The 14,189-nt window shown below is 45.6% G+C and overlaps 1 protein-coding gene across 3 annotated transcripts; it reads left to right on the top strand.

The window, feature by feature from the left end:
- Positions 1 to 59: 59 nt before the first annotated feature.
- CENPS (centromere protein S) lies at positions 60 to 10,869 on the top strand. 3 transcript variants are annotated; one of them, XM_004327458.4, is made up of 5 exons: positions 60 to 210; positions 3,119 to 3,242; positions 4,027 to 4,060; positions 8,709 to 8,775; positions 10,436 to 10,869. In XM_004327458.4, the coding sequence occupies exons 1-5, from the start codon at positions 157 to 159 to the stop codon at positions 10,574 to 10,576; spliced, it is 420 nt and encodes a 139-aa protein (XP_004327506.1). In that variant the 5' UTR covers positions 60 to 156; the 3' UTR covers positions 10,577 to 10,869. The 3 variants fall into 3 exon arrangements, with proteins under 3 accessions (XP_004327506.1, XP_019786463.1, XP_019786462.1); XM_019930904.3 differs by lacking the exons at positions 60 to 210; positions 10,436 to 10,869 and adding exons at positions 239 to 669; positions 9,229 to 10,415; XM_019930903.3 differs by lacking the exon at positions 60 to 210 and adding an exon at positions 652 to 746.
- The last annotated feature ends 3,320 nt before the right edge of the window (positions 10,870 to 14,189 follow it).

The following is a 14,189-nucleotide window of genomic DNA, read 5'->3' as shown; positions in this document are numbered from 1 at the left end:
CCACCGCTAGGGGCCGAGAGCGAGGCAGGAGGCAGCTTCGCGCTTTGGCCCCCCGCGCGGCCCGTCGCCCGGCGCCGCGGCGGGAAAATCCGACTGGGCCTTCCCGGCCACCGCCACTGTCTGTCATCGCGCGCCTGCCAGGATCCGCCCGCGGTGATGATGGAGGAGGAGGAGGGGGCCGAGGAGCAGCAGCGATTCTCTTACCAACAGGTACCGGGGAATGCAGTCTTGGCTGGGCTGGGGGAGGACGGCGTCTAGATTGTGCAGGGGAGAAAAAGGCCCTGCCTCCGCCCGCCCTCGCCTTCGTGCCGGGTTCGGAGGGAGAGCTCGGGCCTGCGCGGGCCGGCTCAGGCCGGCTCCGCTGCCGCGGGGGGTGCTGGGAGGCGGTTTCCATGGTATCGCGGATTGGAGCGTGCGGGCGGCGGCGCAAGAAAGGAGAGTCGGTGGAAGTTCCTGCGGCGCTCCGCGGAGGCCGGCGGCCGGGGCCCCTCTGGCTTTGGGGCAGCCTCAATCTCCTCGGACAGGGTCGTTGTGAGGCGCCTGGCGCGCGGCACAAGCTCGAAAATGTTGGCTCCCGTAACCCGTGCGCTCTCCGTCCTGCCCGCGAGGAGACAAGCCTCAGACCCTGGTGCAAACTCCCAGGCCGTCCGGCTCCCGAGCCCATCGAATGTGGGTTCGAATCTTGACTCCGCCCGGAGGGTTGTGTTGACTCTGCCCAAACTCAGTTTTCCTAGATGGAAAATCCGGTAATAACCAGTTCTCGGGATAGTTATGGGTATCCAGTCCTTTAGTCAGCACCGGAATAAATACCGCGTGGCAGAGTCGAGAGAACAGTGTTGTAAAGAGGTGAAAACCAAGAACCAGGGTGGCAACCTCAGAGAGGATTAACCGAAGAGACACGGGAATGAGCTTCTAAGGTTCAGACGCTGTTTACCCACTCCCTTCCTTTATTTTGAAGTTCAAGCCTTCAAGAAAAAGTTGCAAGAATAATGTATTCATCACCCATATGCCCCTCACCTCGATTCACCGGTTAACGTTTTGCTGTATTTGCTCCCTTGCTCCTTTTTTCGGAATTATTTGAGAATTAAATACACTTGACACTTCACCTTTAAATTTTAATACTTCAGCATGCTTCTCCCAAGAACAAGGGCATTCTGTGACATAATCTCTGATCACACTCAGGAAGTTTGATATTGATAAAATACTATGATCTAATGTCAGTCCATATTCAATTTCTCCCAGTTGTCCGAAAGATGTTCTTTTTTTTCTTTTTATTTATTTTTGGCTGCATTGGGTCTTCGTTGCTGCGTGCGGGCTTTCTTTAGTTGCGGCGAGCGGGGGCTACTCTTTGTTGCAGTGCGTGGGCTTCTCACTGCAGTGGCTTCTCTTGTTGCGGAGCACGGGCTCTAGGTGCGCGGGCTTCAGTAGTTGTGGCACAGGGGCAGGTGGGATCTTCCTGGACCAGGACTCGAACCCGTGTCTCCTGCATTGGCAGGTGGATTCTTAACCACTGCGCCACCAGGGAAGCCCCCAAAGATGTTCTTTAGTGGTCTTTTTTCTTCATCCAGGGTCCAGTCAGGGATCATGCCTTGCATCAAGTGGTCCTGGCTCCGGTCTTCCCTGGAAGGGTTCTCCACCTTCTTTGTGTTTCATGACATTGGTGGTTTCCAGGAGTCCATTCATGGCACAGGTGTGGTGGGAGATAATCTCTTTGAGAGCAGGGACTGTCCTTTTCAGTTTTGTGTTCTCAGCCCCTAGTACAGAGCGTGGCTCTCAATAAACAGCGCTTACTGAGTAAGTGAGTGAGGCTGCAAAGATAGACTGAGAAATTTGAACCTCGTTCTCTATGCAGTGGTGAGCGGGGGGGGGGGGGGGGGGGATCCAGCCATTCACTCAGCCAGCTGTTCTTGCCACTAGGTGGACAGCTGTGAACAACACTTGAAGGGTCCTGCCCTCGAGGAGTTTAGAGTCTAGATAGAGATTTAGCCTCTCAGTGTTCAGCATCGAAGAAGGCACTTAGCCCGTTCCAGGAGTTGGGGGGGAGGGGCCGGCAGAGAAAACTTCTGGAGCAGTCGGAAGGATCCCTTGTCCTGTTCCCCCGCCCCTAACCTCACCTCTACAGATACCTACAAAAGATCCCTTGGAGGGTTTTTATCCCTCCCAGAGTGGTGGTCTCTTTGTCTCCTCTCACCAGTGCCCTCTACTTACCTACTCTTGTGACATCTGAAACTAAGGAACGTAGGTCCCTTGCTTATCTGCCTGGCCTCTACTCTGGGGTCCTGGACTTGTGTTTTTGCAGTTCCTCCTCATCTTGCTTCTACCGTGAACATTTGCTGGTAGAGTTGATACTGTCTTGGGTTCAGCTGTCACCATGTCCGCTTCAGCTCTGTTTCCAGCACAGGTGGAGCCCACGCACGGCTCAGCAAGTTTATTCACGTGAGACGGAGACCTTGGCTTAGCTTGTTTGGCTTCTTTACTCCTCCGCATGGGTAGAGGTATGTTTTCCAGCACCTGAAAGGGTTGCTGAGGAGCAGTGAGGGTCCTGTTGAGGTGGGCTAGCAAACCAGCAAATCAGAGGAGGGGCCGATGCAGCCTCACGAGCCTTTCCCTGTGTTGTCCTGATCATTCGTCCTGTCTCATGCAGGACAGGGGCTGGCAAGGACTTGAAGCACAGGGACGGGATCCTTTTGCATTTGCTTGATTAACCCCCATATGGGGGCAGAAATCCCTGTCTTTTTTCATTGTGTTGCCCAGACACCTAGCACACCCCTTCACGCAGTAGGCACTTGGCACATAAATGTGGAATAACTGAGTAAAGTCACATAGATGCCTCCCAAGTACCAGTCTGCCTTCATTCCCTGCTGAATTGCCATCATAATTCCTTACCTTTACTTGACCTAAATCATAACCATTAACCATTAACATTAAAGTAATGTTTCTACAAGTCACACTCCAGAGGGCCCCATTAATTTTTTACTACAGTTGAAAACTCACTCAGCCATTATGGAAAGTGCTGAAGGAATTAGGGTGAGCAGACCCTCTCCTAATCTTAATTTTTTAAGATGTGAAAAGCTCTTATTTGCAATCTTACCCACGAAGTGTTTTGATTTTGCTTCAGAGGCTAAAGGCAGCGGTTCACTACACTGTTGGCTGTCTTTGTGAGGAAGTTGCGTCGGACAAAGAGATGCAGTTCAGCAAACAAACCATTGCAGCGATTTCGGAGGTGACTTTTCAACAGTGCGGTATGCAGCCACGGTCTTCCTGTAGATGTACAGAAAGCCCAGAGGTTGATTTGCCTGGGAGAAATGTGTGGGGGTGGGGTGCCACGGCATGTCTTACCAGCAGACAGAGAACATTATCATTGGACACCGTTCGTGAAACGTTTCTTTTATTGGCCGTAAGATTCAGATAGCTTATGGAAAGAACTATTTTTTTTTCTTTCTGTTACCCTAACACGGGGGCATCAGCACCTTTATTTTATTGTGCTGTAAACTGCCGGGAACATTAGACATAAATTTCATTGCTTTGTAACTTTTTTATATCACCCACAGTTTGACAGTTGAATTTGCAGCCTTGGTATTTGCTTGACTTCAGAGGAGATTAATGTCCTCCTAAGCCCTAACTCGTAGCAAAATTTAAAGTTAGGGATAGCTTCTAGGAAGGAAAGGTGTAGCCATAATTACCAAAGGCTTGTAATGAAGGGTGGAGGGGGCCAGGGAGGCAAGGAGGTCATAACGAATCCAGTGATGGACCTGCCTGAAGGGCCTCCTCTCACCTTTAAAAGGATTTGTTGTATTAGTCACTGTACTTACTGTAGACATTGAGATTTCACTTTTCTCCCTCTGAAATAAGATTGAGGTGGGGGGTGGATTTCCCTGGTGGGCCAGTGGTTAAGATTCTGTGCTTCCAAAGCAGGGGGCACGGGTTCGATTCCTGGTCAGGGAACTAAGATCCCACATGCCATGCAGCACTGCTGAAAAAAAATTGCTGTAGGGTAGCTAAAGCACATCTCTTTTTCTCTTTCAGAAAATTTTGCCAAAGACCTTGAAATGTTTGCAAGGTGGGTAGACAGCTTGATTGTGGGATCTTTGTTTGTTTACATGCTATTGATACGCCCCATCTGGTGGTGAATTTCAGGAGAGCTTTAGCTTTTTTTTCCCCTGTGTTTTGTGGATGCTCAGTCTCCAATCATGATTCTGTAAGAGTGTAACATCTGCTTTAATCACTGTCCATTCAGACTTGATTTGGCATTTTTTGAAGCTTTCCAAGTATTTTTTGTTAACGGAACCAGAGTTATTCAGTTCCAGGTTAAAAAGGTATGAATCATGTCTCCAGGACTCTGTGCACAGTGTGTGTGCTTTTAAGGCCATTTCTGCAGGTGGTGTAGCGCTGGGGCGTGAGGCTGGGCGCCCGGGCTGGGCTGCTTCGTGCTCCGCGGGGAAGCTTGCAGGTGTCAGGATAATACAGCCCCATGGCCCGTCAGCCCTGCATTTGCTGAGCTTGTTACAAGTGAGACACACGCTCCTTGAAAAGTGTGTGACTTACTTTCAGCTGGTAAAGTGTTAGCTTTTACAGGTGATTTATGCTCCTCTCTTCAATTAGTACTGCAGGTAATTGAAAACAATTGCAACGAATTGCTTTCATGAAGCAATTTGAACGAGGAAGGCCTGAAAGGGCCAAAGCTTTCTAATTTGCTCCCACTTCTGATTCGGTGCCAGCCTCTCCCACACCCCATACTTTTCACCTTGCTCCTGTTAGCTCTTTTTTTCTCCGATGAATATTCTGAATGAATTAAAGCAGTAGGTTCTCAGAGGGCAGGCTCTAAATCTTTCCTATTCCTGTGTATGAATCCCTAAAAACCGCTTAGCATCTTCAACTTGGCCAGAAGGGATAAGGATAATGTATGGGATACTGATAGCTTATATGGCTTATCATTGTTAATTCAGGTGGTTGCCCCTTACCTGTGCCTCGTGCCCACCCCCACTCTGAGTCTCCTGTGAAATACACTTACTACCTTTACTTGCCATTTCTTTTCTTCTTTTTTTTTTAAATATGAGCCCTCTATACTACAAAGGAAGACACAAAAATGTAAATAAGTAGACAATGGTTATTTGATTTGAACATGGAGTTTATCAGTACAGATCACCTCAGCACTATTGACATTTTGGACTGGATAATTCCTTGTTCTGGTGGTGGCTGTCCTGTGCATTTTAGTGTGTTTAGTGGCACCCCTGGCCTCTACCCACTAGATGCCTGTAGCAAGCCCTCAGGTGTGAGTTTCCTTGCTACTTCTGTGTTAGTTGTGGGAAAACACAATGAAACTTTAAATACTTCTAAATACTAGGAGTAAAAATGAAATTAGGGGACTTCCCTGGTGGTCCAGTGGTTAAGACTCCGCACTCCCAATGCAGGGGGCCTAGGTTCGATCCCTCCTCAGGGAACTAGATCCCACGTGCTGCAACTAAAAGATCCTGCACATGGCAACGAAGATCCAGCGTGCCACAACTAAGACCTGGCACAGCCAAAAAAAAAAAACCTACAGAGATTTTAAAAAATTTAAAAAGAAATAAAATTAGAACTATTTAGCATTGTAACACATTAAGCTTTCAGGTACTCTGTGTTTTTTATAGTTTTTTTTTTAATAGTCATCGTGCTGTACATTACATTCCCATGATTGTCTTTTTATTTTATTTTATTTTATTTATTTGGTTGCGCCATGTCTTAGTTGCGGCAGGCATGCTCCTAAGTTGTGCCTCATGGGCTCTTTAGTGGTGGCACGTGTGCTCCTTAGTTGTGGCATGTGAATTCTTATTTGCGGCACGCGTGTGGGATCTAGTTCCCTGACCAGGGATCAAACCCGGGCCCCGAGCATTGGGAGCGTGGAGTCTTCACCACTGCGCCACCAGGGGAGTCCCTGTGTTTTTTATAGTTACGTTAAGTCCATTTCCTTTTGCTGGGCACTGGGGCAGAGTGGTGTGTGGGTATCACTTAGACTGTCAGCTCCACAAGGAAGGACATCATCTTTTGAGTAAAGGAGTCTGTGTAAAGGCTGTCAGCCTATGTTCTCTGAGTGAGGCTTTACTAGGAGATGCCGCCTCTTCTGCGGTGCTCACGTGGGTGCACCAGGGCTCCTCCCTCAGACGTCCTCCCAAGGACCCTGAGCGAACACAGGCACAGATTTTCTTTGCAGACTCATCTGTTGTCTTAATTTTACATTCGTTTTCAAAATAGTCCAGTTTGCTCTCATATAAAAAATCCTGTTTTAAAGTTTATCACTGAATAACATTGATGCTCCCAGAAGGTCAACTTTATCCTGTGGTTTTGAGTTTTCCCTGTCACATAGTCCCTGCCCTTAGAACTACTGTATGATTACCCCAGTTTGAGAAGTCTGAAATACATACTGTTTCAGGTTGGCTATATATTAAATAGTCTTTGGAGGCTGGGAACCTAACCAGTGTTTGTAACATTGTTTCTATGAAATAAAATGCATTTAAATTGTAAATACTATACATTCAAGTCACCTGTAAACTTTGGAAGATCATCTCCCAATTTAAGTTGTGAATTTCCCTTATTTAGCTTTGAAATCTCTAGTCACTTAATATTGTTAACATGTTAAAGATGAAACATTTTGAAGAAATCGATATTCTACGGTAAATAAATTCTAGGGACATTTTGGGAATAATCTTTGAAACCTGTGTTGCTAAAAGTGTTATATGGAAAACCCCTTTGTTACGTTCCCTAGAGTAATTTTCTGGAGCCAGAGGTTTGATTTAGGAGAATCTCTGATGTGCAGTGGCTGGCATAGGATATACCTGCTCCTTCATCTGGGAAAGTGGTAACATTAAAACGTGGTGCAGAGGGGACTTCTCTGGTGGTCCAGTGGCCAGGGCTCCACGCTCCCAATGCAGGGGGCCCAGGTTTGATCCCTGGTCGGGGAACTGGATTCCACATGCCACAACTGAGAGTTGGCACGCTGCAACTATGAGTTGGCGTGCCACAATGAAGATCCCGTGTGCCGCAACTAAGACCCGGCACAGCCAGGTAAGTAAATAAATAAATATTTTTAAAAAAGAATAAAGAATATGGTGCAGAGAAACCAGGTGACAAGCTGAGTGGCAGAGACGATTGACTGCTGTTTCCTAAATGCTTCTCGTGAACAGATGAGCCGGTGTTACTCTGTGAATAGTTCAGTGCGCTGCTTCCTCGAACCTGCTCCTTGTATGGCACTTTACCCGGGCGGTGGTACCGCCAGAGCAGCCTGGCCGTGTGATGGAGTTGAAGGCCCCGGTGTGTCCATGGCGCCCAGGGAACCTGTGGATTGGCTTCATACTTGGTGGCTGCTATTTTAGCACCTTTTTTTTTAAATTTGTTTATTTATTTATTTTTGGCTGCCTTGGGTCTTCGTTGCTGCGTGCAGCCTTTTCCTAGTTGCGGCGAGCCAGCTTCCATTGTGGTGACTTCTCTTGTTGAAGAGCACGGGCTCTAGGCGCGCGGGCTCTAGAGCACAGGCTCAGCAGTTGTGGCGCGTGGGCTTAGTTGCTCCGCGGCATGTGGGATCTTCCCGGACCAGGGCTCGAGCTCGTGTCCCCTGCTTTGGCAGGTGGATTCTTAACCACTGTGCCACCAGGGAAGTGCTCTGTCACCTTCTGTCTGACTTTTTTCCCCCTTTCCTCTGTTCTGGTCCTTGCAGGTGGCTAGTTAGAAGCTACCTTCTGACGTGGGTATCATATCAGGACAGGCAGGTACTGTCAATCATGATGAGACGGCACATGATATTTTCACACTTGGCAGGATGTGAAAGACTAACGGCCAAATTATGGAGTATAATTTCTGGGATTTTATCTTTAACTCAACAGTGAGGACTTACTATGTGCTGGCCACTTGGATAGTTATTAAGGATACAAAGATTCCTCCTTATTCCTACTTACGAAGTTCCTACTTATTTTTGGAGGAAGTTAGAAATGGCAAGAAAGGGTGTAATTAGAGTAATAAATTATTGAATAGAGCTTATTATCTCAAATTACCTTTTAAAGCAGACATAGGAGGACTGGAACAAGAACTTGAGTCCATGTTGTGAGCAAGAGACAGACTCCAGTTGAAAGGATGTTCTTTGTTCTAACTGGGCTATTGTCGGGGGAATGCGTTATCTCCTAGTTGGGAAATGGGATATTAGGAGACACCTGCACAAGCTTTTTCCTGTAATGTAGCCTTTGGAGAAGAGCTTTAGGACCTTGGTGTAAGTGAAGCCATGCTTCATGGAAAGTCTCTGTTCTTCTGTTTAGCGTCTGCTTAAGCAGAGACGATCTTTGTATCGTGAGCTCTGTGTCATTCTCTTTTCACTGAAGGTGCTTCACTGACCTTCTTGCTTTTTGTATGGTGGTCTCTGTGTCCATTGTGACCAAGCAGGCCATTTGGGAAGGGTTTAACACCCCTCACTCCTTTCCCTGCTCATATTCTCCAAGCACGCTGGCCCTCAGGTGGAGGTGGACAGATGGGCTTCTGCTTTCTCTCAGTCTCTTTATTTAGTTGGTATCTTGGCTCGTCACTTCACTCATTTTTGTGTCACTGTTGCTTAATGACCTTAATCTGAAAAGATGGGCTACTTAGAGATCCTTGCTGGTGTGAAGTCTGGCCATGAACTTTTGTGTTTCATCAAAACTTTAAATAATACCAAACATTTTGGTGAATTGTTTCTGCCCTTTCTACAGACATGCGAAGAGAAGCACCATTAACACTGAAGATGTGAAGCTCTTAGCCAGGAGGAGTAATTCACTGGTGAGAGATGAATTTCTTTCCTCACTCCCCTTTCCCATCAGAATACATTATTCCCAATTAATCACTTGCAGCCATGAAGTGATTCCCCGGGGCACCTTGCATTAAAAAAGAGAGATGCTTGAACCGTTCAGACCTGCCCGTAATTTATAGGCTTTCTTTCATTATGATGGATCTTACTAAGCCAATTTGAAATTTTCTAATCAGTGCTCTCTGGATTCATAATTTGCCTTTTTTGTAATGTCTCAAAACTTTGGTCCCATGTTTCATTTGGAGCATGATGTCAGAGACAGGTCGCAGGCCAGAGTGTATGGGGATAGTTTCGTTACGGTGCCCACAGTTCTGTTGGGCCAGGTATGGAAAGAGTATCTGTACATCTGGGATGTGCAGGAAATTGAGCACATTGTCTTTTCAAAGAAGTCTAGACATCATCTTGACCAAGCCCTCCCTTTACAGGTGATGCTGTGATCCCAGGCTAGTAGCTGTGGCCGATGGCAGATCCAGGACACCTGTGAGGTTTCCTGACTTAGTCTGATCCTAGCAGTTAAAATACTTCACGTTCCTCCCCAGAATGTGAGCTCCACGAGGGCAGGGATTTTTGTCCCCTTCTTCTCTGCTCCATCTGCCGTGCCTACAATAGGGCCTGGCCCACAGTAGGTGCTCACGAGTAGCTGCTGAATGAATGGACTTGTGTAGCACTTGGCAGTTTACACAGGACTTTTATTGATAATATTTTACATATATTATTTAAAGCTCACAACTACCCTCTGAGGGTTTTCAATAACATGACTAGATCGCCCCATTTTACAGGCTAGGCTACTGGAGTTAAGTAACTTCCCAAAGTTAAATAGGAAGTTTTCTGGTTGACAGCTGAACCTTAACCTTTGAACCCTGAATCTAGTGCTGTTTCCACTGGGCTGTTTTCTATCTCTGCTCTTCTAATATTATTTGTCCAAAGTTTAAGTCAGGGTTAAGGATGATATGATTCCTAAGTAAAATAGCTCAGGCGCCTGTGGTGCCGTGTATCAGTGGAAAAGACATTTCTCTCTCCTCATAAATCCTCTGTCATAACGCTTACTTGGTCAGCTTCAGTGAGCAATTTCCACCTTTTGCCAAGGAATCGTCAATGCAAGTCATCTTAGACTATTAATTGGGTGCATATTTGTCTACTTCAGAATGTTGTTTTTATTTTGGATTCTTAATTTTTTTATTTGACAGAAACTTATTACTGAAGAGTTGCAGCTAAATTTGTGCATTAGACTAAATCTTCCCTGAGGGCAGGGACCTTGTCTTATTTCCCTTGTATCTCCAGTATCTGGTACACAGTAGTTGCTCAATAATTTTAGTTGGATAAATTTAGGGGCATGTTGACTATATGTGTGCTTTGTAGAGTATATTTGTGATCGGCATGCCTTCTGTAAGCTGCAAGTTTTAATTCTTTTGATTTTTCAAGGAACTCTACCTGTTTGGTAGGATATGTAGCAGGGAGTTGACTTCTGAAGTTGATTCCTTCTTCCAGAAAAAATTTGAAGCTGTGTTTTAACTCTAAGGAATGTAACCCAGGGTGGGAGTGGTTGGGAAACGATGTAGATTTTTTTCTCCCCTTAGGCTTATAAATGGCTTTACAACCAGATAAAAATGTAGTTAAAAACATTTTTTATAGCTAAAATACATCACAGAGAAAAATGAAGACATCGCTCAGTTTAACCTGGAACGAAAAGCAAAGAAGAAAAAGAAGTTAGAGGATGAAAACAAAAATTCAGTGGAGCCAGCAGAGGCTGGTGTAGTGGAAAGTGAGAATTAAAGTCTGTCGCCATTTGGAAAAAGCAGCCTTCAGGTAAAGCCACTAAAAACATGTATTGCCAACAAAGGGTTTTGAAAGGATTAAGTGGAGATTACCAAAAAAAAAGGCTTGGGGGCTTTTTGTACTGTATTCTGACTGCAAGTCACTGACTGCAAAAGGTGGTTTAAAAGAGAACTGGAAACTCTTAAGCAAAATACTCCCATGTCTTACTGAAGCACATGAAAAAAGTGTGTTTGAATGGTATATATTGGAAATTGTATCTATTGCAGTTAATAAAATTTTGTTAGCAATTACATATCGTTGACTTTTTCAAGCAAAAATCATAGTTATTTTTTCATTCTTTTATATAACTTTTTAGGCTGACAGTCCCTGAAAGATGAATAAAGCTATATTTATTTAGTCCTTTTTTTTTTTTTTTTTTTTTTTGGTTGCACTGCGTGGCATGCAGGATCTCAGTTCCCTGACCAGGGATTGAATCCAGGCCATGGCAGTGAAAGTGCCGAGTTCTAACCACTGGACCACCAGGGAACTCCCTATTTAGTTCTTTTGATTACCAATATTGTTTTTAAAATTAATTAATTAATTTATTTTCGGCTGCATTGGGTCTTCGTTGCTGTGCGCAGGCTTTCTCTAGTTGTGGCGAGCCGGGGCTACTCTTCGTTGTGGTGCGTGGGCTTCTCTTGTTGCAGGGCACGGGCTCTAGGTGTAGTGGCTCAGTAGTTATGGCTTGCGGGCTTCAGTAGTTGTGGCACGTGGGCTCGGTAGTTGTGGCTCGCAGGCTCTAGAGCTCAGGCTCAGTAGTTGTGGCGCATGGGCTTAGTTGCTCCGCGGCATGTGGGATCTTCCCGGACCAGGGCTCGAACCCGTGTCCCCTGCATTGGCAGGTAGATTCTTAACCACTGTGCCACCAGGGAAGCCTCTCGGTATTGTTTTTTTTTTTTTTTCCCCCAGTATTGTTTTTTAAACCCGCATCACTTGTGATCACAAGGTAAAAGGGTGGGTGTTTGGAAATGGTCCTTTTTACTTTTTAAAGGTGATTTTCTCCAGAAACACAGTTTATGTGACTTTTGTCTGGCTATTTTGTAATTATACTGGGCAGAAGTTTTGCTTGAGAGGAAAACCTGACTACTCCTCCAAAACACTTCAGTTGTGTGTCCTGTGTTTTAGTTTGTGAGAGATGATGCTTCCAGGAGTCCCAGGTCTGCTGTCTTCTCCTTGGGGTTTATTAGGGGTCCAGGGCATGCCTTTTCCCTGCTGGGGCGACAGGAGTAAAGAAGAGGGCCTGGCACTTACAGAGCCGTTTCTGTGTGCCAGCTGCTGCCCTGGGTGTTCCATATAGTTCTTCTTCACAACTTCTTCAGGGTTTTTTTGTTTATTCCCATTTTTACTGATGAGCAAGCTGAAGCTTGAAGATGTTAACCAACCACCCAGGATCTACTGACCAATGGAGATGGTAGTCACGTTTGGAGTGATGACTCTAGAGTGGGTGAGAGAGAAAAGGTGCGTGCAGGTGGATAGAATTTGTACCATCCATGCCCAGATATGATCAGCAAAAGATACCCGAGAGTCTACCTCTCAAAAGGAGATGCTGAGCTATGGTCATAGTAAAGCGTTGAATTCAAACTTCACGGTTTCAGGTTCTTCAAATAACCAATCATTTGGTCTCAGATAATAATTGTAACACCTTTGTGTCACATCAGTGAAAGAAATGTGAATCATGAAGGCTTCCGTCTTTACAGTACATTCCAGCCAAAGATCTGTACGTTAGCAGTTTCATTTTCAGGTAAGCTGTCTTTAAACACCTCATCACGGAGAGTTTTGAGACTAGATACTGTGGACTTTCCAAAGGTTGACAAATCTAGACTTGCATCCTGATTTCACAACTCTAATAGCTGTATGACTTTCTTTTTTTTTTGCTATGAATGGCTGATTTTGTTTTGTTTATTTATTTATTTTTAACATCTTTATTGGAGTATAATTGGTTTACAATGGTGTGTTAGTTTCTGCTTTATAACAAAGTGAATCAGTTATACATATGTTCCCATATCTCTTCCCTCTTGCGTCTCCCTCCCTCCCACTGTATGACTTTCTGAAACTTTGTGTTCTTATCAGTGAAATAGAGTTAATACCTCTCGCAGCAATGTTATATGCGACAATAAAAGGAAATTGGTAGAACCATTATAATGCATCTTGTTTCTATAGATTTCTGTAGCTCCAGAAACTCAGAATACACATGACTCGAAATGATGAACCCGTGTGCACCCTGGGTGTCCTGTCCCTGATTAGAGGGTTGTAGAGGGCCCCTCCCGCCTGGCATGGGTATTTTGACATGAAGTTTTCTAGCCAGATGAGAAAGTTGACTTGATGTTCATGTACTCTTTTGGTTTATTTGGCACATTTATGTATGACCTGTTCATATTTTAGACAAGTGGTAGTATAACACATTTTTCGGGGATTATAACACAGGGGTGGCCAGACTTTGTACGGAATGGCTGAGTCTACTCCCTGAGTTCTCAGGAGCTGCCTCTTGCCCACCGCACGTTCTGATCAGGGTTTAGGTGACTCCAGAATGTCCATGTGATGTCAGCCATCCTTTCCAGTCCACCTTTGCTGGCAGTGGCAGAAGGGAGTGGTAGAGGGCTCCCTCTCACAGGCTTGCTTCCTCAGAGTCCTGGAAGCTCATCTGAACTTTAACTAGATTTATTAACCACGTAGCCAGATGATTGACCGTGTAAAGCAGCAGATGTCTTTGACATAAAGGTGGCCTGGTAGCATAGTTGGGGCAATTTACATTTATGTTTGTTGTCTTCCTTGTTACACCAGTTCCTCAAAAAAAATTGAAATAAAAGATCCTGTGTTAATTTTTTATTACTCAACGATCCAGGGAAGTTTCAGAGCATCCCCTTCTACACACAGCAGCAGCTGGAATGCGCTGGGGTAGGTCTACGCTGGCTCATACACAGCTGATACCTTGAAACCTAGGTGTCTGGGAAAGCGTAATCAGGGCCTGATTACTACCTTTACTGAATTGCAGAATCTGTAAAGAACCCTTAGAGGTCGTTTAGTCCAATCTCCCCAGCAAGTAGGAACCCCTTCTGCAACACTGCTGACTGTGGTTCCCGGGGCTCTGCTGAATTCCTCAGGGACAGAGCGCCCTTTCTGTTATTGGACACTGATTGTTGCAAGTTTCTTCTGTATATGAAGAAGAGTCTTCCACCTTCTATCTAGGTCCTACTTCTGCCTTTTAGAATAAACAATCTCCCTTTTTCGAAATCATGCGGTACTGTGTTCCTTTAGTCACGGCTCCCATGGTACTTCTTTTCAGAAGCACACGTTCTTGCATAAAACATTAGACCGTCTGCTCCCTGTGGGCAGGCTTTGGGGTGGTGGATGGTGGTGGGTGCCTTGTGTAGTGCTGTGCACACACAGCAGGCAGGCGCCCCCAAGTACTTGTTCCCGGGTCTGAGGTGTGCTGGGTGGTGAGGTGGAGCCTTTGCTTGAGTTTCATGGCTCTAACCAGGGATTTCCAACGTTTTGTGGCAGGGAGCTCTTCTTTATACTGTGGGGCAGGAAGGACTAAGGATTTAGGGTATCTTCTTAGTAACAGTTCCTA

Source organism: Tursiops truncatus, chromosome 1, assembly GCF_011762595.2.
Source record: "Tursiops truncatus isolate mTurTru1 chromosome 1, mTurTru1.mat.Y, whole genome shotgun sequence".
Lineage (NCBI taxonomy): Eukaryota > Metazoa > Chordata > Mammalia > Artiodactyla > Delphinidae > Tursiops > Tursiops truncatus.
The sequence above is the reverse complement of the archived record's forward strand: the minus strand, read 5'-3'. Positions and strand labels throughout refer to the sequence as shown.